The 24132-nt window shown below is 45.7% G+C and overlaps 2 protein-coding genes across 5 annotated transcripts in view; one reads left to right on the forward strand and one right to left on the reverse strand.

The window, feature by feature from the left end:
• LOC119393290 (CRISP/Allergen/PR-1) overlaps window positions 1-7670 on the forward strand; it is a 43194-nt gene extending 35524 nt beyond the window's left edge. For all 4 annotated transcript variants that reach the window (XM_049416193.1, XM_049416191.1, XM_049416190.1 and 1 more), the window contains exons 7-9: window positions 2899-3042; window positions 5131-5399; window positions 7539-7670. In XM_049416193.1, the coding sequence (XP_049272150.1) occupies window positions 2899-3042; window positions 5131-5399; window positions 7539-7652 (527 nt within the window). In that variant the 3' untranslated portion in view covers window positions 7653-7670. The remainder of the gene's footprint in view (window positions 1-2898; window positions 3043-5130; window positions 5400-7538) is intronic.
• A 14695-nt stretch (window positions 7671-22365) lies between these two features.
• LOC119393291 (prostatic acid phosphatase) lies at window positions 22366-24132 on the reverse strand. Its single transcript, XM_037660226.2, has 2 exons — window positions 23797-24132; window positions 22366-23295 (listed from the first exon to the last, which is right to left on the reverse strand). The coding sequence occupies exons 1-2, from the start codon at window positions 24130-24132 to the stop codon at window positions 22366-22368; spliced, it is 1266 nt and encodes a 421-aa protein (XP_037516154.1).

Here is a 24132-nt window from a genome sequence, read left to right on the forward strand (position 1 = left end):
TCAATCAATCAATCAATCAATCAATCAATCAATCAATCAATCAGCACTTCATTTCAGCAATAATGAAACTCGATGACGCTTGGTGCGTATCGACAAAAATCCATTCATTACGTTTGACCGGGTTTGTTATCCCCGGGCTTGGAAAACATGGTACATCAGTACAGAAGTAAAAGAAAGAAAGAGTGCAGAAGGTTTGAGTTTGTCAGGTTGGCCTACACTGCTCGACGTATGCTACCTTGAGAGACAGTATGATGGGTTGCGCCGACAGTCCCATGCCATAGTGTATTCCTCGCAGAGCAGGAGTTCAAGGGAAGATGGAAGCTAGCCTCTTGAAACATCCTCTTGTCGAAACGTCCGTTCAAGCGACAACCCGTGATCACGAATTTTTCACCTTTGCAAAGCAGAAGGTCGCTCCGGTAGCTGCGGGACACAGTGCAAGAAGGCACTCTAAGGAAATGTGCCTGTCTGAAGTTTCCGGAACACCGTCTCTTCTCTTGTGGGCTTGCGGTGAGGGGTGGATGAGTCCTTCTACCAAATCTGTAGTGGCCAAGAATGTCAGCATATTTTCCCGGGTTGCTTTTGAATGAGTCGACCAGGTCTTGTAAAACTGGTGGGATAGTCCGGAGGATGTGATCTCGCGCAGTGGCGGGAGCCGCTAAGTTAGCCGTGAGAGATTCGTATTAAGGTGCCCACACAATGCACAAAGTATTTCCCGCTTGCTTGTTTAGGATATCTATAGCGCTTGTTTCAAAATGCGGCCCAATGGGTAGTCTATGCATGCTGTTTCCGAGTCCGTGTTGACGGTAATATGATCTTTAATTCGCTTGCCCGTCGTGACTGCCATTGGTTAACGCCGTTTCTTCCGCGGAGTCAATGACTGCTTTAACAATCTTTTTCCTCTCGCAATAAGGCCTTATTGCAAACTAGTTGGTTTATATCATTAAACGGGTACCGTGCTGCGCTCTTTCCTGCGTTTATTTCTTCTTCCATGCTTCGCGCTTGCGCAGCACGCTGTTCGTTCTTCTTCTTGTGCTTCTTCTTCTTCGTCAAAACCTTGTATATTATGTACATGACGCGAATGCACCAACCTGGCTACTCCCACGACGGGACCGGGAGTTCAAGCCTCCTAGCCCTATGGTGCGCGTACTGGACAGTCAGGTCTTGAATCTGATAAGTTGGGGATTCGTTGAGTCTTTCAAAGCGGTCCCGCGTTATACCGGACCCCAGTGAGCCGCAGGTTCTAACGTGCATATACTTTGTTTGCAAGCTTTGCGTGTAATTTCTATTTGTTCTACTTCGTAACACTCTTCTTTTGAACCGGCGAGTAGTACGATTTTGTCTGTAGTTGTTTTAGCGTTATAGCGTGAGCTCTCTTTAGGTTTGCTTCGCTTGCCTTTTTTTCATTGTTGTCCTCAGAGTCAGGGTTGCCAATGGTGGCTACTTTTCGCCAAATTGGCGAATTTGAGAGGCCCGTGGCGACCTAAAATTATGAATGGCGACATGGCGAATTTTTGGCGATTTTCAGCTTAGGTCTCCACTGAGTTATGCATCCTAAGCTCAGTGCCTTCCCAACGAATTAGCGGCACTATTCTCTGTATTTTTCAGGGTTTCGAGGTGCACATTACGCGCCGTTCTGTATGTCCGTCCTGTGATTCGTGTGTATCTCCTCAATTCATCTACATGCTTCTAACTCAATTCATCTAGATTCATCTAGATGCTTCAGAGCTTCGCTAAAGTTTCGCTTCTGAGGGGGCTAGATGACGGGTTGGTCGTGTGTTCCGGCCATTTGTTCCGCCAAAGCTCCAACTATTCTGAATAGCTTGGCGACCTATTCACCGCTGCAGTATCCCCTAATCGAGCTCATATAGCGAAGATGGGCGGATACGCGGGTGTTCGTGCAATAAAAAATTATTTATTCAGGCATTTTCTACTGTTCTCGGTGGACGTGTGCAATGAAAACAATTGCTATATAAACATTTTACAATGTCTCCCTGTTCAATTATAACGCACTGGATTGACGCGGGTGGATATAAGTGATTATATATGAAAGGGACAGTGGCGTCCGGTATCATATTAGTTCACACTGAAAGGCATAAGACTCACTAATGAACGATACCTGTAAGAATTCTGTCTTACTACTTTCAATAAACCTGTTAATCCTTTTTTTTCATATGAGGGGATGTAAAGCTGTCTACAAACAACGCCTTCGCGGCTTTCGCCTAAGGTTTACCACACTTTTACCTTTGAAACGAGCGGACAGGGATGGAAGGATATCATGAGCGTTTTATCCTTTCATACTTGCGCCTCCGCGCACATCTTGCGGCTAGTCGGAGAACCAGGTGCACCAAGCACTCCCATGGTGAAGGGGCGATGCGCCTGGCATTGAGAAATGTCAATATACTTTAAGGGCTTTGAATGGCACTGTATTCTACGGGGCTATACATCAGTGGAAATTCTTATTAGTAGGATATGCCGCACATATCTAGAATGGCGACTTTTTTGGCGAAATTCGTTAAAAAATGGCGACTTTTGGCGACTTTCTGCTCGTCGTTTGGCGACATTTACTCGAAAGTCAGTGGCAACGCTGCTCAGAGTTTATGTCTTGAATATCATGGTGGCCAACATTCCGCTGAACAACAAAGATATAGAAAACTATTTTAGGGATAAGTCATCATGTCTTCCTAGTAGTTTTTACTCGACGCACAGCTTACACGCCCAAGTACAGCATTGCCAACTCTGTTATGTATAGGTTGTAGTATGTATCCGTTTGGCGGGACAAGGAGTAGCCGGCACCGCTTGACAGCGCCAAAATCGCCTACATATTACGTAATAGAAGGATAAAAAAAATAGAAGGTGTCAATAAGAGAAATTCTGAAGAAAGAAAACAATATTTTTCAGAGGTGGTCGACGACGGCCCGATTTTCCCCTTGGACGACGAAGACAACTTGTTGTTCAGGTGCTTGTTCAACAAAGCCACTTCGCAATCGTGCAACTTCCAAAGTGATCCGAGCGACGGTTGGAAGACGAAGACGTTCTTCGCATGTAAGCCCGCCTACCCCTCCCTATTCCTGTCACGCTTTATACTACTGACAAGGCTTGTTGTTTCGCGAGCTGTTTAGATAACATGCAAGAAAGTACGAAGAGCAGATACACAAAGAAAAACATTTTAACATTATAAGTGGATGCATTCTCACCCAACGTTGTTCTCACCATCCAAAAAGGAGTCAGTAGAAAGACGCAATGAAGAAATACAGTGGTGGCGTGGCACAGAATCACAGATGACAGGAAAGAAAAGTAAATTCAGCGGCGTACAAAATACGATACGCATTGGCCACCGTATGTCAAACGCGTTTTGTTTTGTTTTTGTTTTTGTTTTTTTGTTTTCCTTTTTTCGGTACTCTGCTACTGAAGTTCTGATATACATAAATCGGTTATCACAGCAGCCACAATTAATTAACGTCGCCAAGTAAGCACCGTAGGCGGCGTTTATTAGCCTCATCATTTTCCCCCCTTTCTTTTTGTAGTATCGTACGCGCTTGTTACGCCATGGGAGTCACAAGTGCGGCGTTCTTTCTACATTACTCGCCGTTTTTTATTTTTTCGGTGCACGCTCATTATAACGTCAGCACTCTTGAAGCCCGCTGAATTATAATTCCGTTGTCCGCCGTTGATTTTTGAATCAGTCGCGTATTTAATAGGTTTTAATTTATTTGCTAATCCACTCGGCTTATACTGACAACAAGCCGATAGTAGGCCATGTTTCTTTCTTGAAAATTTCCTTATAAAAGCACTTCGTGGTGCTGCTGTAATCTTAAGCGTGCTGACAGCTTATTACGAAGTGTAGGCGAAATGTAGAGATTAGTACGAGCGTTTCATTTAACAGCTTCTCGAATTAATATTTTTGCGCGATGCGGTGAATTGAGATGACTCGTTGGCTTACATGGTTTTATGCAATGCACCATCGCAATGCAAAATTATAAGATATAAGAAGTAAACGCGGCAGCGTTTCTATAAATGTTCCTGTAGGAACATAGATTATCTGGAACAGTACATAGTGTTAGGAGTTATTTACCTCTACTGTAGTATTATCGTAACAAAGTGGCGAGTTGGGCTAGTTGATACGTATTCATTTTCTGAAGAAAAACAGCGCACAAAAGTCGCAGACAAGAAAGAGGGGAGATACACAGCGCAGCCTCATAACTGAAAGTTTACTCGAATGAAGCATGAACATGAGCTGCGCTGTGTGTATTCCCTCTCTTTCATGTCTACGTTTTCTTGAGCGCTGTTTTTGTGCAGAAAATGAATCTAGTGTTATCTTACCGCCCACCTTCCGTAGCCTACTGCCCCAGGTGAAAACGTCTGTGGAGCTCGTTCGGACCAAGTCACGAATGGCGAAAATGAATAGCATGGGAATCAAGTCATCACAAAGTGATTCTTCCATATAGGTGTGTGCAGGCTTCTCCATTTGGGGAAGCCAGAATTCACAGCACCTCCGCCCTCCCCTCTTCGGTGAAGCCGACCAAATTAATCCAGCTAAGCAAGGGATGTAAACGTGAAAATGAAGCTTAACGGCTTGTCCTGGACCTCTGCTTTGCAAGGGTAATATTGGGAAGTAAATAGTTCTCGGAATGCGACATCAGGATACTTCGGCCGCCATTATGGTCGAAAACCTGCTCGGCCACATCCCTGCACAACAAACAATGACTGGACAAGTCCGACTGAGTTAAGGCACGCGCACGCATTCATACGCCGCCATCGAGTTGCGAGACCTGCACAACCAGGGACGGCACTCTTCATCACTATTATAGTCTACAGCTTCTCGATCCAGCCGGTGCCCCATCTCCCGGCATAATATACTAATGCATGCATTTTTCTCGCATTTACGGCTAAATCTACAGTGACCTTTGTTGTTGTTTTTTTTCCTTGATAACTTGAGAAAATTTGAAACCGTCCCAAATGTCAACTATTCTGATTCTGCATTTGTCCAAAAAAACCGAAAGCCTTGTGAGGGCTTGCCGGACTGTGTGGCATAATAACAAACGTGCGGTAATCTCCTATCACGTTGCTTTCCAACTATTGCCACGGAAAGGAGTATAACTGTATACTACTTACTTACGGAATCTCGCGCAGCAACGGGCCACGCCGAATCCGTGCTCGAGGCTGGTCAGAGTGCGGAGATGACCTTCGAGCAGCCCATCAAGTCTAGTCATGGCCGGCTCTGCATCGAGGTCGAGTACAATAAGGGTCCCAACGTGGCCGGAACGCTCGACCGCGGACTGTTCGAGCTTCTTGTGACACCTGTCGTTCGGCCTCAGCGCCAGAGGACCATCAACCTGTCCGGAGGAGCTATAAACACCATGCGCATGCGCATCACACTCCACTATAACTTTGACGTAAAGGTGAGCCTTTCTACCGACGGAAATATTTGGGGCGTCTGATGCCGCGAGCATTACAACCACTATATATTTTCGGTACTAAGCAATAATTAATTAGTTTAATCACTCACCCGTTTAATTATTTATCGTTTGAATTACTAACATCTCCATTTGAAGTTGTAGGCCGTCTCAAATAACCTTGGAATCAAGCATTTATTTCGTGCTGAAATCTGCTTGGGTCTTTTAGAGCTCAGCTCTTAGGCGCCCGTTCCTGCGTTGAGCGGCGTCGTCGTTGTCGACGTAACCGATAGAGCGAACGAGGACGAAAGAGAGCGAACGCAGAGGACAAAATACGGCGATAGCGAGAAGAGTGCGGGGAGGAAGGAACGACAGCGATGAAACGACAGGTTCCGTGGCGACCACCGGCGGCGCCACAGTAGGGCGCCGTCGTGCGATCGCCGATGACGTCATCACTAAGGTATACGGTGAGAGCGTCCACCGATATCATATATGGATATAAAGTGCTGCATGAACGGAGGTCTGTCTGCGGCGGCTGTTGTGGAAGCGCACCCACGCGCTGCCGTCCGCGGTCTCCCGGTTAGCGAGACAGTCGCGCCTTAGTTATCGCAATATCGAGACACCTAAACAGCTGCTCTCAGAATTCGCATTAGGCAGTATCGTAATAGTCGGTGAATTTTCCGTTAAAAAACAAGAGCCCGCGAAGCACGCCAAATATGAATGCATGCTCGCGCGCCGCTACTCAAGCGCTTCCATGCGCACTTCGGTGGGCACTCGGCTGCATTCGTACATCACCGCATCGTACAGGGCTCTCATTCTACATCATCTTCACCTCCTTTATATTACATGCTTTGAGAGAGAGAGATAGAGATAATAAAACAAGAGGAAGGCAGGGAGGTTAACCAGAATTGTAGCATTCGGTTTGCTACCCTACACCAAAGGGAGGGGGAAAGGGCAAGAAAGATGGAAAGGAAAGCGGAAAGGAGAGCAGGCGCGCGACAAAATAAATATAAACAAACGGAAGCTGTAGAGCGGGAGTACTAAAGAGAAAATTATATTACAAGCTCTATGTATACTAACGCGATGGCGTTAAAGAGCTCGTTTCGCGGAAATTGCGGTGTCGGCGGCAGCGCCGTTGGTTGTGAACAAAAAATGGCGTTGTCCGTGAGCAAAAAAAAAAAAAAAAAAACGAGATAGATGCAAATAAATAAATAATAAAAATGTTCAGTCCGAGTGAGAATCGAAGCCAGGCTTTCTGCGTGGCAAGTAGGTGTTCTACCACGGAGCAACGTCAGTATTTTTATTTTGTCTTTATTGCCTATGTACATACAGACAGCAGTGACAAACAAATGTATACCGAACAAACAACAAAAAATAAAATAAAAAATACAGTTTGCAAGCTTCTTGAAATTGCTTCATCTGTAGAAGGCTTTCTACTTGATGAAGCCAATCCGGTACATCTTGCTGGACCTTTCATGTTTCCACAAATGAACATATAGACTCGAAGAAGTAGTGTCGAAGCGGACGTGCATTCTTTTGTGTATTTCATGGGTTATTAGAACAAAATACACATTGCACAAGAATTTATGTCTCTCAATTCATCATTTGACTACAGACTCTTCTGTACATTCTAAAAACGGGACCGACAGCTTGTCCGCAGCCACGTCAGTGCTTGAAACTGCTTCATTAAAAACGCTATAAGAATGTCATGCAGAGGGAGGAGTCGCCTTAACGCATCGTGACAGAAATGTTGTATAATCGCACCGCACGTCAAAACATGTGAATTTTGTAACGAGTGGGCGGTTTAAAGCTGTCCACCCATTACAAAGTGTGCAGCTGCGCTCAGGTGCGCGTGGCACCATATGGCCATGTAGTGGGTACTTGGCCAATTCGCAAAAGAAAGAATTATGGCATAGTGGGCACTTCGCAACTGTACTTGCAGTATAGACATTGCAGGATAGTTTGAAACGGCCAATGTTACGGGCACGCACAAACGTTACTTTCCTTGCCGCCATGTTGAAGGCAATGCGCACGGGGCCAGATTACAATATCGCGTTGTACTCTTGAAGGCGAAGCTCAAGCGTCCTCCAAGTTTTTCTTATTACATGCGATATAAATATGTATCTCAATGTGTTTCTTTTGCAGATTGGCTTCTCATTTATCGTGCCAAGAGGAAGCCCCGCCCAGTACGTCAACATTCACAAGGTTCTCATTTACGAGAAAGCTTGCCCCGAGCGATACCGCCACGCTCTCGATTAAACAGTCTTGTCTTGTTATTCAAATAATAATTTTCTTGGTAAAGTTGATACAGCAATAGCTTATTATCCACCGTATTCGCATAGTTCTTATCCAGCCCCATGATTAGTCAACTGTCATGCTATTAATTCCATTACTACTTGTGACGGGGAGCACGTATATAGGTCAATTACTCAGTTATTTTTGTGAATAACAGACTTCCGAGACAGCATTCAAGCACTGATGTTTGCTTGCTTGCTTGCTTGCTTGCTTGCTTGCTTGCTTGCTTGCTTGCTTGCTTGCTTGCTTGCTTGCTTGCTTGTTCCTTAATTTCAGCGCTCTCTCCGTTTATTTGCTGTCTTTCTTCGTCATCTTTTCAGAAATTGTTCGATGGATGCATGGACGCATGTTGTGATCAGACTCAGGGACTAAATTTACAAAGACTTTTTAACATCTTTATAAGGTGGCGAGCTCCGGAATAAATTTTGACCACCTAGGAGATTGTGTAATGCCCACACTTTAGGTTATTGTGTAGCAAATATAGGGACACTTGAAGCGAAAATCTGTCGAGCATGATATAAATGACGCATTCGACAAGAGAGTCATCCTCACTTTTATAACAGCGGAGTTGCTTAAGCTTGTGGGGTTTTGTGGCTGCGGTTAGCCCTGAACCCTTTAGAGATGAGGCCGAGACACAAAGGGGCACATCTTTACTGCATCGAGCCTCGGCCGCAACTGCCCGCTACCAGCGGCTGCCGCGTGACACGAGCGTACATGCGATCGTCGTTGCCTCTGTGCGCTCACAGCCGCTGAGCGCCCCCATACTGCCCCCTCCCCTCGGAAAAAAGTGAGCGAGAAGTACGCGGGCAACTCCACAAGGGTAGCCCGCGCAAGTGTCCTGGCTATCCTTGGCCACGGCGGACTGCGCGTGGCACACACGATCACATGCTGGCGTTGTCCGCCCGCAAGCTTTTTGTTCCGCCGGTTCGCGTGACCAGCAGAAAGCAGGCATATGCCGAGCAGCTCCTAGCATAGCATAGCCATGGATAGTTTAGTGTTGCAAGGGGGTGGAAAACGAAAGTTAGGGTGAGGAGGGAGGGAAGGGGAGAGGGTAAAGCATGGCATAGCCTTGTATGGAGTAGTTTGGCAAAGGGGTGAAAAAGGGACGTGAGGGTGAGGGGGACTGACGTTAGGATCAGGGAGAGGAAAAGGAGGAGGTGAGAGGGTAAACCATAGCATAACCATGTACAGTATAGCACAGCAAGGGGTGGGAAAGAGAAGTGAGGGTCAGGGGGAGTGAAGTGAGAGTTAGCAGGAGGGAAAGGAGGAGAGTGGGCAATATATAAAGAGATAAGGAAAGAAAGAAAGTGAAAGAAAGAAGAAAGAAGAAGATGTAGTAAAAGATAAAGAAAGAAACATGAAATAAAGAAGATCATTCCCAGGATTTGGAGACATCTGTACGTGGCGTCATCTCATGGCGGCATCAACGGCATCCTGCCGTAACTTAATGAGAAATACGCGAAAAAAATCATATCTGACGAAAGAAAGTTAGTTACCAAAAAAGGACTCCCGGTTCTACAGAAAACAGACCCACCGGAATGCTTTGCTGAAATTGCAGTATCGCAATTTCAGCAATTGCAGTATCGCTTGCGTTGACATTTTTGGGTCTTCGTCATCGTCTGAAGAAATCTTTGAGGACACTGAAGCGAAACAAAAGTTCCGTTTGAAACTGTATCCTTTGTAGCTCAGACGATGCAGAACATGTGCCACTTTGCCTTGTAACACGAACGAAACGGGCTGGTTTATTGGCTTTTTCGCGTATGCTATTATGAAGAGGCAAAGACTGAAAGAACACAGCGCCGCAGTAATGGGGCCATTTTATGTCGACTCTCGACCTTTTACCTCTTTTTTTCTCGTCTTTATAAAATATGAAACGCGTAACTTATGATGCCTCGTAGAATTTCGCAAAGTTGAAACTTTATCGATGTGTACAGTCCTCCCTGTCAGCTTTACATTTTGACGTGCTGTTAGTCCACTTCCACGAAATTAAACCAAGCCTTCGCAGAGATTGTTCTCTTGCTACAGTTGTCGTGCACCGCGGGTACGACGCATTCGTGTAGGTCGCGTAGGTTCATTCTTTCCAAGCACGCATGTGTAGTGTAGTAGTTAAGACAATGGCCTTCGGAGCTTGATGGTCTGGCTTCAAACTCAGGCACCGATTGAAAACTTATTTTATTCATTTAGCTCTTTATAGTGGCGGTTGCTTATGAGACAGACAGACGGACAGTTTTCTCTTTCAGTAGGCGTAGAAGTGCTTACGTATTCAATATGAATTCCAGCTGTGTCGTCTATTGGCGGCTGACGCACAGCACCGAAAACCATGAAATAAATGTCAGCGAACATAACACATTTTGAAGGGCGTGTGAATACAAACTGTACAGTACACGTACTACGACAAACCTGGAGCATCATATTGGAAAATAATTCTGAAATTATTGATTATGATTTACTAATATTACGTGCTATTGGCGCAAGGGCATCTTAGGCCAGAAAGCGCCAGTACAATTTCAGTGATTTTGCAGAATAAAAAGTCCAAAATAAAACACAATTATTTAAAATAGATGCTGTATAGAAGCATGCACGCACTGAAATCATTGATCGCTTACCTGTCACACTTGTATACACTAAGAACGATTGTATATCTCCGCCATATAATAAATATTTCAATCCGCTGACCATGCTTAACTATACATCATGACTCGCTTAACCTTCTGTATTTTTTTTAACATTGTCTAATGTTGTGATGACTGAAGCAAAGGTGTCTCCTGTCCAAGTTCATCGCACACGGGAAACATGTCGTTCTATTCGCCGTTCATCTCAGCATGAGATTAGTTACCCTGCGAAATAAGCTGTCTTGTTTAAAGATGTCTGCGATGCAGGGCGAACGCCTTGAAGTATGTAAGTTCCGAACAATACACGGGCGTACGCATTTCAACGATCTGCTTTGTCAAACTTCCAATGTTTAACAATAGAAGGAGCCAGCAGACCAACTCGAAGAGAAGATTTTTTTTTTGTCTTAAAATAGGTTGCATCGCAGCGAACAAAAATAGCTTAATACACAAAAACGACAAGGAAGACTCAGTGAATAAGCCGAGTACAACAATGGTGTTACCAATCTTCTTCCAAGTATTCTTTCTCGAATCACAGTACCTCGCTCTGGTTGGGTACAATAGAAACGTTTCCGACACGACGCAGCGAACGTGCTCGTGTTTAGACACGTCATCGAGACTGGGCTCCAGTCTCTGCAGTGACAAAATTTTTTGCGTGTTGACAAAAGTAATGGCATAGTTTTACTGACTGGCTCATGTATAAGCACTTATTGCACAGTTGGCGTCAAAAGTTAAGAGACCACGAAACCTGAGAAAACTTCGAATTTCCCAGCAATTTGAGACTATATTTGGTCGAACTGCAGCGTACATGTTCTAAAACATGCTGTAAATCTAAATTCTATGTTGTCTGCCAAAGCAGCAGAAATCTTCGTTTTTCCTTGTGTCTTGTGGCCTCCAAATTTTGGCGCTGACTGTAGTACATCGAATGCTTCTTTTTTTTTACCTTACTTTTTTATCGATAGTCAGCTACTGCTATTGCAACAGCGTTAGTAGTCTAATTTTAGCATGTACTGCCTATAGATTCAGCACGCTCACTCGTACTAAATACAGGCGCGCTGAAAGCAAGCGTGAAAACAATCATGAAGCAAACAGAATAGCAACGTCGACCTTTCACTATGAAAAAAATAAAAATACTACTTGGACCATGGCCAACATGGCAGTAACGAAAAAAAAGAACTTATGCCGTTTAAAAGATTTTAGCTTATGGAAACATTGGACACACAAAGCAATCGTGGGGCCAATATTTTTTTTAACCATGTATATTGTACGTGAGAAATGAGCCACGATTTACTTTGTTATGGATTGCTCATGTGGCTTGTTATGCAGATATGCGCATGTCTTAAGTGCGGGTTTCAAGAAGTACTGCGCGATTTATCTTGTTTACGGAACTGTGCGTGTCCCCTGGGCGCCTTTATTTACGTGTGTGCCCATGTGCGCAACTTAGCTAACGTTTTGAGCTGTCTCCTGTGTTTTTCTTTTTTTAATATTCTTTTGTGCGTTAAGTAATGTTTGTCTTGTGGCCCTCTAATTTGTTGTTTGTATTCAGTAAAAAAAAACAAAAAACTTGGAGAATGCTTGAGCTCGCCTTCAAGAGTGGAACGCGATAGCGTAGCCGGGACTCGATCGCATCGCCTTCTCAATGGCTTGCCACGCTTCACTTTTCGTTGGACACCTCAACCATTTCGCGAGAAAAGGAACGTCGGTGTGCGTGACATTGGCCGTTTCAAACTATCCTAGAAGGCCTAGTGAAAGTTCAATTGCGAAGTGGCCCCTATGCTGTATTTTATCAATTTGTGAACTAGCGAAGTACCCACCACGCGTCTGCAAGCCGATACGCACACCTGTGCAGCTGCACGCTTTGTTCATGCTGTTGATTACGATGATGATCAATTATGCCTGAGCGCTTCGTAATGGGTGGCCATTTAAAACACCAACTTGACACTCAATTCACATGGTGTGATGGCTGGTGCGGTTCTACGCTCCTGACACGAATTACTACGTGTGTGAACCCGACTACACGCGCTACGTGACGCTTGTATAGGCTTTTTTTTTTCTTTTAAAGGCGAAGCCGTTTAAGCTAGCCATAATGTGCGGCCTATCAGACAATTATCGCCATCATGAACGGATATGTGCCACAGAATTTGGGCAGGTCCCACTACTCACTGCTACGGCGTGGCCTGTGATAACCCTGAGAACAAGTACAGAAAGAAAGAAAGAAAGAAAGAAAGAAAGAAAGAAAGAAAGAAAGAAAGAAAGAAAGAAAGAAAGAAAGAAAGAAAGAAAGAAAGAAAGAAAGAAAGAAAGAAAGAAAGAAAGAAAGAAAGAGAAAAATTCTTGCCGGAGAAAGATTCTTCCCGAGGCGGGATTCAAACCCGCGTACCCTCGATCCGAAGGCGAGCATCTTAACGACTCTTCTATCCAGACACGCTAGCATAGCATAGCGTAGCCTTGTGTAGTAAACTGTAGCAAGGGGGTGGAAAAGGGAAGTGATCGTGAGGAGGAGAAATGTGATGGCGAGGAAATCCCACTACTCACCGCAGAGGGAGAAAAAGTAGAGAGAAATAATGGGAATAAAGACAAAAAGATAGAAAGACTTGGAACGACTAGCGCGAAGCTGCCGTACTAGGAGACGGGAAAGGCAACAGTGGCTGCGAGAAGAGCCCGAAGCGATGGAAGCCCTACGCCAACGTCCACGTGCCCGTAGATCTATGAGAGGGGCGACGCTCAGTTATTTATATTTACTCTACCACATTCTTGGGGCTGGTTTTAGCATTTTAAGGTTACGTAATACCTAAATGTGTAGGCACTGATTTTCTTATGTCAATATGAGCCTGTTTTAACACGAAAGTGTTTTATGCCAGGGTCCACCAAGACTTTCATGACGTATTTCCGTCACAGAAATACGTCAGCAAAATGAACGCCATCAAATGGCAAAAAAAATCTATAAGAAAAAGTTCCGTTGCCAGGAGTCGAACCCACGTTACGCGACGGTGGCGGGCAGACGTTTAGCCCACTGCGCTTTCGCCAAACACATAGCGGAGGCTAAATGACCACGCCTTTTATCTTTCACACTTTACTCTCACAGTGTTCTTGGATGGATGGATGCAGGCACGTAGCCAGGATTTTTTTTCGGGGGGGGGGGGGGGGGGGCCATGGCCTAATTATTCGAAAGAAAGTCTTTTCATGGTAAAAGGAAAAAAAGTTGCCCGGGAATATAAAAGGCTGGGCGAATTTCCGGGGGGGGCCCGGGCCCCCCGCCCCCCCCCCCCCCTCTCCTACGTGCCTGGATGGATGGATGGATGGTATACGAGCGTCCCCTTTATAACGGGGCGGTGACATGTGTGCCACCGGGCTCGAAAAAAAAAACGCGCCGTTGCTACGACCGTCCCATTCGGCGCGTTTCCAATAGAAGTGTAATTTCGTCAACGCTTTAACACACCGCCAGGTGGTGGCTTTAGCCCAAGCCTCGCTCATAGCATCCATCCATATCGACATATAGCTCTCCGACGCTCGTCTGGCAGTCGCACCGCGAACCGCGTTCCCCGCTCGCCCTGTGAGAATTAACGGCCAGGCTAGAGGGAGGACTCGACGCGCGTAGCGTTTCCCTTCGCGTTTCACGACGCTTTGAAGGAGTGCATAACGAGTATCAGTGTTTATTATGTGCTTGTTCATGCCATATTTGCGCGGGATTCACCATATGCGGTGTCCACGTATATGTTAAAGGGGCCCTCCAACACTTTTTTTGAAGCGCCTACATCGCTGCCGACCGCATCAACGCGTAGTGGCGCTCGCCAGAACTATTGCGGTCGGAAATGACGAAGATGAGCGCTGGCCTTTGATTGGGTAAATGTAACGTTAGAAGTAATAGCGGCGTTGCATCACAAAAGGGGTTATTATTGGGTTTAGTTTTTCTTTAGCATGCTTTTTTCACTGAACACCAACTAGACAGACGATCTTAGACATTGCAGCTTTAAAACTGCAGCGCCCGGCAAAGAATGCGCCGAACGCCACAGCGCTGGAGGGAAACGCGCTCGGGACGCTCCAGGCGCCGTTGTTTGTAGAAACTGAAGGGAAAAAAATGTAAGAGCGTTGATATAGACGCCGTCGCAACAAGAAACACGACTAAAACTAGAAAACATGATAGAGGCGTTCACGATCTGCCTCGTTTCGCACGCGCAGTTCACTCTTAATGCACCACATTGTTTGTTACGATCGCAACGGCGTCATCAATACGTTGGAAAGAACGGCCAACATTGTATGCAAGCTTCCCGTACGTAGGATCTTTCAGTTCATTTCATTGGGGCGCCATCAGACGTCACAGGGCGAGTGAAACGTGGTTATTTGACCGTGCGAAAATTGAGTTGAGGGTAGGCCTCCATTTTATTGTATTTTGAGTGTTCTAGGCTGAATAACTTCGGACTGCGTGCCTCTACCGCTGCCGTTCTTGCTGCACTAATCCCTTCAGCCTCCAGTTTACGCAACCCGAAAGTAAAAACTGTAAAACAATGAGGTCAGGAAAAGTGTTAGAGGGTCCCTTTAAGAACTTCAGCTACCGCATGGGTTAAATCATGGTCATGGGCGTTATTCGTCGGTACGGAGATGTGCCACTAGGCGTCAAAGTGAGTGAGATGCGTCCACATCAAGCGGTGCTATATCTGCCAGACAACAGTATGCATCGTACAAGCTCTCATACACTAATACACTATAAACAATCAATTACTACTGTGACGACACGTTTCACTTTCGTGTTATACGATTCCTATGACAGAGGAATCAGCCATGTTTTTGTATATTGTATACAATATACAATATATCGCCTGTGGGAAAAGCTAGGCCCGGCGGACAGAGCACAGCAGGGAGTCTCTTTTGGGGTTATGAATAATAATCATAGCATGAATAACAATAATTTATTTTAAAGGAACTGGCAAGAAATGCAACACGAAATAATCAACGCGCCCGTTATCTTTGTGAAGCGAAGCCATCGTGAAATGTTTAAGTTTAACCACGGCTGCTGTTTGACTATTCTGAATGTGACGAGTACAATCTCTTTTATTTTGTTTTTATTCAGTGTCATATCTCCTGCAACTTTTATGTTGCACGCCTTCCACATACTTACGACGGACCGACGTACGCGAAACTGGGTTGTGCTACGTAAAGAAACGCAGGTCACGGTGACCCGAACGCGCCGAGCGAGAAAATAAAAATACGGGCGCTCCTATCAACTAGTTGCTCTGTCTAGCATATTCTGTAAGCACTAGTGTTACGTTTCCTGCGTAGTTAGTTTTCTTACCGACCGGCGGCGATTTTTCACAGCGACTCAGAAATAGCGGTTCGCTTGTTTCGTTTGCGAAAATGGCAGACGACCCGGTAGCGAGACCCTCTCAGAAAAGTTGTTCCTTGGATGATTCTGTTGCGTCCGCAATCAATTTTTCTGCTGTTTCTAGCAGAAGTAACTCTGAGGATGATGTCAAATCATGGAAGTAGTTCGGATGATAAAAAAACGTTGATCGAGCCCGGATCATAGTCAGGTGTTCATCACTACGTTACGCTTTCTGGCACATCAATTTTTTACTCCGATTGGAATGTTGTGAGGATGTTGGCACTATTATGCCCTTTAATTGTAGTGTCTCAACAGTGTATGATAAATATCTGGTGGCATCATCTTCAGCCACTAGACAGTATTGTTCAGCCCAAGAAGGGTACCCAGCCGTGTCTTTAGAGTAGTGTTGCGCAGTGAAGCGATATATGTCACAAGGAAAATCGGCGTTTTGGGCACGTTTTTCACAGCGAAAGTAATAAACAGGATTTGTGTTAACAAAAATGGGTATGCGTGGTTGCAAATCCTGTAAAAGCAGTCTTATGCCGAGGATGATGGTTCTTGGTAAATAGTCACGGCCGCAGAGATGGTGAATTTCATTTGCCTGCTGATCTATTTGGGCATCGTCGAGCTTCCACGACTATGCGTCCCCAAAACAAGTACATTCAGAACAAGTCCTACCGATTGACGAAGCTGAGAAAATACAAAAAGTGCTATGAGATCAAGAAACTTGATGACCGGACATATGCCACTTGTAAAACCTGTTTTGTCTAGTGCAAAACACCAACCTTAAAAGAATTTTTTTTTTCATCTTAGAGCTTTCAGACATGGTTCCAGCTATTTTGATAGTGTCATACATTGAAATGTGAAGCTTTTTTTTTTTGAAGCTTAAAAGTTTAGAATATTTTTATTGTGCGCGGTAAAGTTATACTTTAGGGTGTTTTGGTGGCGTGTTCAGTGCTACCTTTTGGTATTTGGATTTTTTCTGTGCTGCTATTAGCATAATTTTCTAAAATACATATGGATCAATAGCAAATTTATTCTTCTTTTTAATTATATCGATTGCATTACTTTGTTTCGAAAGTTTGTAGAGGGTAAAACATATAACCGTGCAACCTGACGGAACAATGCAGTTTTCACTGCGCAGACAAAAAAAAACAATGATAACGCATACGTTTTTTGAGCTAGTTCATTGAAACATTCCTCAAATATAGGAAACTGTTGGGAAAACATTTTGTATAATACACATTATTTTTCGTGTTTTTTCTTTCATGTTGGGAGCACACCATTAGAAATGTTCTATGCAATGTTCAATGAATCTTGTTTTCATGAATATTCTTGCATATCATAGGCTAAGAATAATTTTCTGAAATAATGTAATTAAAAAGTACACTCACTTAGCTTTATATTGATATATAATACTACGCTGTATCTATCATATTCTTCATAATAAAAAAAACATTACTAGAGCATACAAAATGTGCCCAATTTTCCCATGGTCACGAAAGAGGTAAACAGAACTAATAATACAGACACCAAGAATAACCAAAACTAGTAGCCTTAACGCGTCATTTCTTATAACGTATTTCCTACTGTCCAGTGAAGAGTTGCGGCATCTGGGCGTCAGTGGCGGAAGTGACACGACACGATTCCATGCAACTTTAATTTCTCGTGCAATTTATACTGTGTCTACGCGAGTTCTCTGATTCATAATAACAAGATCGCTGGAAGCGAACGTTGTTCATATTCTTTTCCGCACCTGTCCAGCGTGATGCACTGTTCGAAATTCCAGGAAACCAGTCTATAGATGTAACAAAGGCAGCGCATACAGATGGCTAGGCGAGCAAACAGTGTGACAGATTCAATGCATGTTACAGAAGTAGCGCTACTTAGTTCTGAAAGTGAATATGCTGTAGCAACTACCGCGCCTTTCTTAACACGCGAAAGGTCTCGGTACATTGTGCGCTACACACAGAAGTGCATAATTTCGTAAGACACCGAATATAGAAAACAAGGCGAGAAAAACATCATGACAGATTCGCGACATGTTATGCGCCCGGCTTATCAAGCTTAGGACGAACAAAGGAATCCAGGAAGCCAATATATTTTCTTGTGAAGTTCAACGAGTTTCTTTAGTATTTTCCACGTATGCATGTGCAAGTCTTTCGCTGTTTCTTACTTCAGCGTTTGACTCAGCTCTTTCTGTAAAGAAAACATGGTGTAACTCTCACGCAGCATTCCTTTGTGCCCAGGCAAAAAACAAAATGTGAATAGCAGTCTGTAAACTTCGTGGTTGTATAGCCTTCTTCTTCAGCATCTCGTTATTTTATACTTTGGCCCTTAATTCTCTTTCAACTTCGCTAAACGCATACTGATAGCAACCTATTTGCTTGAAAGCCTGTACGCATGCTCTGCTGTCATGTTAAACAAATATACGAGACCGTCCGCCATTGTTTGAGGGTTCAAATCCGCCATTTTTTTTCCATTTTGCATAAACGCGCACATACAACCATACGCCAAAAGAATTTCCGGCTTACGCCCCAGCCTAGCACAATATTAAAATTCTTATCACTCTACGTCGGACCCCGCAACAGCCGCGAGACGACATCCCGCAGAGAAAAGTCGTCTACTCGCGCGCTTTACACAGAGGTGGACGTGACTGTACTTCACGCTTTGCTTATAATAATAATATCTGGGGTTTAACGTCCCAAAACCACCATATGTTTATGAGAGACGCCGTAGTGGAGGGCTCCGGAAATTTCGACCACCTGGGGTTCTTTAACGTGCACCTAAATCTAAGTACACGGGCCTCAGACATTTTCGCCTCCATCGAAAATGCAGCCGCCGCGGCCGGGATTCGATCCCGCGACCTTCGGGTCAGCAGCCGAGTGCCATAACCACTAGACCACCGTGGCGGGGCTTCACGCTTTGCTTACGCACCGCCCATTACCAACCCCCTATCTGTCTTAAACAAAAACAGTGCGATCTTGTTCACCTCATCGACAAACATTTTCGCTGTTGATCGCGCTTCGACATATGTGCGTTTAAATCTATGCACTATTCCACGCAGGGGCGTAGCCAAGGGCGGGGGGTTGAGGGGGTTCAACCCCCCCCCCCCCCCCTGCCCGAAAATTTTCGATTTTGCCTGCGTATATATACACGCACACATACAAACGCACGCACGAACATACCTGAAGCATGGTTGAACCTCCTCCCCGTTCTGGCTACGCCCCTGATTCCACGTCACCAACAAACACACCCCACCCACGCAAAAAAAAACTTGTTCGAAAAGATCACGAGTCCTGAAATATGCATAAAATTATTTGGTAACTAAACCAGTAAATGACACAAGAGCACGGAGATGGCAGTGAGGAACCTTCTAAATGAAATTTGAGATTCATAACTCCTTATTATCCGTTGAAAGTGAACATCCGATTATGTGTAGGTCTTTTTGTCCGCACAGTGAATAAGCCATTCTTACCAATGCATGCTGAGACTATATACTATACCTTTTATTTAAACCTCTGTCATAGCATGCACGTAGGTTACACTGCGTATGCAATGCAACATGCCCGTATTAATCTGATACAAAACGGATATGCTTGTCCCACAAAAGAGCATGTATACCGACTCGTTGTTCGATGAGCCGCACTGTTCCACAGGCACGCACGCGCGAGCGATTCAAGCACCGCTTCGTTCGTTCTGAAACAAGTGTCACTATTCCTGCAAGCTCGAAAACCTGAGGCTCCTATACAATTAAAACGCAACACAATCTTAACTAAGTTTGCTATTGTTGGCTAGTCTTACTAACTTCCATTGATGTAGAGCATTCAATACCGAACAAAGAGCGACGCACACACACGCGTGTGCGTGTCTCTGTGTCGCGCTTTGTTTCGTCTGTATGGAGTATGCCAACGACAGTAGTGCATATTGCCACACACGCTCCTTTCTTTCTATGTTATCTGTTACCGGCCAATTGCACGTGTCGCTGCTGCCTTGCACAAAGCGCGGCAGAATGTCTGGGAAGATTCCACATTGTAGTAGACCATTTTGTTAAGATTGCGCACATGGCGCGAGTAGTCAAGATTATTCTAGAGCTTGCGCGACCACCAGTGATAAGGCTGGAACGATCTATGCGCGATGTATAAAAGACGGCGCATCCCAGCGATGTTCAGTTTATCGACGGTCGACGCTCTGTTCGCCGCTATCAGCGTACAGTGTGTATTGATGTAGTTTGACTTTACGTTTCCCGGCCACAAGTTCGGCCAAATAAAGAATTCCGTCTTGGACACGCAGACTGCTGCCTTCGTCGACGTCACGACCAGTGACAGCACGTGATAAGTCCGTTGCCTTTTTTCTTGCGGTGTATAGTATTCAGTTCATCGTTAGCCTCAAATTAGATTCCTGTTTTCGCCTCGGAGCGAGTGCTTTCTTTGAGCATGAAAGAGCGATTATTAAAAATAATTTTACAGCGAAGCTATATACAACAAGGTCATTCGTAACTCTGGGAACAGTAACCCTGCGAACAAAAAACTATCCTCATTATGAACGGCCTTTGCCTTCAAATTAAAAAAATATATATCACCGACGATTACGACACGCCTAATGCGAATTCTGAGCGCAGCTTCGTGTTGGGGCAAGGCTAACTGTGTTTGATGTTTCAGCTTTCCGCAAGGTATCGACTACGCCAAAAATAATAATTTTTGTGAAGTAGGACAGCACCCACTACGCCATTATTCGTCCTTCTGCGGATAAGCGAGGGACCCGCTACACATCTGTAAGGTATTATGTGCCCATTGTCGATGCTGCATGTGGCTGATGACGATGAAGAATTATGGCTGAGCACTTTGCAGTGGGTGGGAAGCATTAAACCACACACTCGTTGCGCAATTAGCAGTGTGAAAGACTGGTTGTTATTTTACTCTTCTGCCACGCTATATTACGTAGGTTAACGCGATTCCTTGCCCGACACCATGCCTGCATAGCGTCTTCTTGCAAATGAGTTTTGAGTGCCAGCGTGGCACTGTGGTAGAACACTTGACTGCCGCGCAGAGGGCTCGGGTTCAAATCTCATGCGATCCTTGGTACTTTTTCTTTTCATTTTATTTTTTCATGTCTATCGGTTACGCCACTGACGGCGATGGCGACGCGGCTCAACCCAGGAACGGGCGCCTAAGAGCTGCGCTCTCAAAAATAAGTGAACGTGGCTACTCAGACTGAGCTCAAACGGCAGCTGGCAAATTGGGCTAATTGGTTGATATGACTGCGACTATGAGAGTAATAAGAAAATCACACCATCTCCCGCTAAAGGGGCCCTGAGGCGATGCGAAGCAGCGTTTCGGCATGTAAACCCCGCGTTTCAGAGGGGGAGGGGAAAGGGAGAGGGGAGGGGCGAGATGGAAAGGGGAGGGGGAAGTGGAGAGGGAGAGGGGAGATGGGCGAGGGAAGGTAGAGAGGAGGAAGGGGAGGGGTAATTGGAAGTGGAGAGGGGAATGGGATAGGGGGAGTGGAGAGGGAGATGGGGTGTGTGGAGAGGGCTTGCGCACGCGCAGTAGGGGTGGTCACGCCGCACACCACCACCACCACCACCGGATTGAACTCCGCTATAAGATGCTTCACATCTAAAATATGAACATATAGTAACTCCGCGGACAGTTACGCAGCCAACAATTACCTACTCAACAGAAAACCCCTAGCAGGTATGTGCCACGGAAATTGGACAAACGCCACAATTCACCACTCGTCCACTCACAAATAGACAGCAAAGAAAGTAAATTAAAAAATGAATAAATGCGTAAATAAATGAATGAATACATGACATAAATTAACGACCATATAAGTAAATATGTGAACTTCTGGGGCGCCACTTGAAAAACATTCGGCGATGAATTACGCATTCGCTGCCCCTGTAGTGTGTGGCGAAGCAAAAACCGATGAAGTTTTCCTGTCTTACCTGCCAAGACCACAGTTACACAAGGCGCACCGTAGTGAGGGACTCCGGAACATTTTTGACGTCGTGGCCAGGAATCAAAGCCATGCCTTCAAGCTTAGCACCACGACACCTTAGTCGCTAAGCTACCGTGGCGGGTGTCTTGGAATCACAGCTGATCGATTTCTCATAAACTCTTCCCATGTCGTTTCTCCTGAATATGTGACAATTGGTTGCAAAATGTTCAAGAAATGCCACCTATAGAATCTACGTGTTTCGTGTTTTGCAAAATTTTTAAGGCCTTCATTCCGCAACCATCCTCACTTGCAAGTTGACCTGTATATTCATGTCAACTCCTTCCTGTTCATCGGCTAGAAATGATTGTGCTATTATGCAAAGGAAGCAACGGCTTAATGTAATAAGTTTTGATGCCACTGCATATGCGAGCACGAAATTCAAGAAATATTTGGCCTCTTCCAACTTCACCATTAACAATCATACATCTTGCGCCAAACGAATGAAATAACAGACGCTGAGGATACTAGTCGACACTGCTGTAGACCCCTTGCTCTAGTGGTTCGACTATTTCAACTCAGGTTAACTCCCGAGCGTTAATTCACAATAAACAAGGGCTGAAACAATGCAAACTAAGCTAGTGAAGAAATTGTAGCATCGAGAACGGTACTTTTAGAAGCAGATGCGGCTTTATCCAATATTATCATAGCATCGTATAATACCAAAGGCCATCGAACAAAATTTAGAAATTCCTAAATCCCTTTTCTTAAATGCACCCACGTACAGTCAAACGTTCAGTTATAAAGCTCACAAAAGAGGTTGGTGCTCGCTCCAACCACACTGCGCCCTTGTCACTGGCTTGAATTTGCGCTCAAGGATCTGGTCGAACTTCTGCAGAGGACAAGGGTCGGCGCAGCCCTCCACGGGAATGCTAGTTGCATGTTGGTTACTCAGCTTGTACAAAAGCCTGACGAATTTGTCGGCGGCGGCGTCAGAAGTGCCGCTGCGAGCAAACACTTCGAGTATGATGGCGGCTCCGTACGAAGGCCTGCCACTCAGCGTGCCATTCAAGCCCACAATGGCGCCGGCGACGTTCATGTCGTGATAGGAGTAGAGCGTCACCTTGGGACCCTTATTGGTTTCGTCTTGTCCCTGAGTGAGCATCACGCCTCCACCAGCATGTGCGGGTTTCATGCTCGCTACGAAGTCCTTGAGCAGGGCGCCGGCCATGTTGTCCTTCTGGTACTTTCCGATAAACTCGACCAGCATCTCGTTGAGCCAAAAGAGCTGTCGAATGTGCTTCGTGCCCCACTCGGGCAGTGGCAGGCCGTTCTCGTGGTTCACGAATAGGGCATCTACGATGCGGGACGTAGCCGCGAATCGCGCCACACCGGGCTTATCGGTGACGTTGGCCACAGTTGCCACGAAGTCGAGTATGCTGCCTGCGGTAGCGAATCTCCGCGGTGCCGCTGTCTCGGTTTGCGGTTGAGGTAGCCGCTTGTCAACCAAGGAGCAAGGCACTTCGGTGGCGTACAGCGCGCTCAGGCTCTCTAGGAAGCGCGGCAGACAGAGCGTTGCGTACTTGTCCGTACCATCGGGCGGGCTCATGATGGCCACCGGCTGCCAGTCCTGGCCATGCTTCCATTGTCTTTCCTTGTCCACGGCTGGGTACAGGCCGTACAGGAGAATCGCGACGCTGTCGAAGCATCGGGGCACAGGGCTGCTTCGGGCCCTCACCTGAGAACATCAGAGAAGATTCGCAGTCATCATCATCATTCTCAGCCTTTTTATGTCCACTGTAGGACGAAGGCCTCTCCCAGTGATCTCCAGTTTACCCTATCCTGTACGAGACGATTCCATTTTATCCCTGCGAACTTCTTGATTTCGTCCCTCCATCTAACTCTCTGCCTTCCTAGATTGCGTTTCCCATCCCTTAGTAACCATTCTGTTGCTCTTACTGTCCACCGGTTGTCTGTACTACACATTACGTGGCCCAGGTCCCATCCCATTCTGCCCCATTCCTCCTGACCCATTCTGCCATCCTCCTATCTCTTAACGTTACTGATTTTTTTTTTCTTAGACAGCGAATGCAATTAGATACTGTTGAAACAAATGCACAGGACAAACAAGGGCTGTGTCTCACAACGTACTTGCTTTTCTATCATTTAGCTAACTGTAGAATAGTGGGGCCTCGAGCCAGGTCCTACACCGAGAAACGGAAGTTGTTGATGCCCTCACCTCTCGCACGTCGTGAGTGAGGAAGCGCGCGTAACGCTCGCGTAGCCATTTTCCGAGAGCGTACATGGTCTGGCGACCCCTGTTGGTGAGCTGCCCGCGTCCCATGGGCCACACGTAGTGTTGGTTGGGGTCTCCAGGAAACGTCGTAAGCGACGCGCGTTCCCCGTGACGGAACAGTGCGGCCACATGCACTAGACGCAGCTGGTCGCCGTTCCCACCGACGTCGGAGGCCATGGCGAGGTCTGGCGTCGTTTCAGCCAGCGCGATCGACAAGACTTGAAGCGCCGATAGCAGTAGCAGCAGCAGCAGCAGTGGCGGCGGGATCCGAGCGTCCAT

The sequence above is a fragment of the Rhipicephalus sanguineus genome, chromosome 5, assembly GCF_013339695.2.
Source record: "Rhipicephalus sanguineus isolate Rsan-2018 chromosome 5, BIME_Rsan_1.4, whole genome shotgun sequence".
Taxonomy (NCBI): Eukaryota; Metazoa; Arthropoda; class Arachnida; order Ixodida; family Ixodidae; genus Rhipicephalus; species Rhipicephalus sanguineus.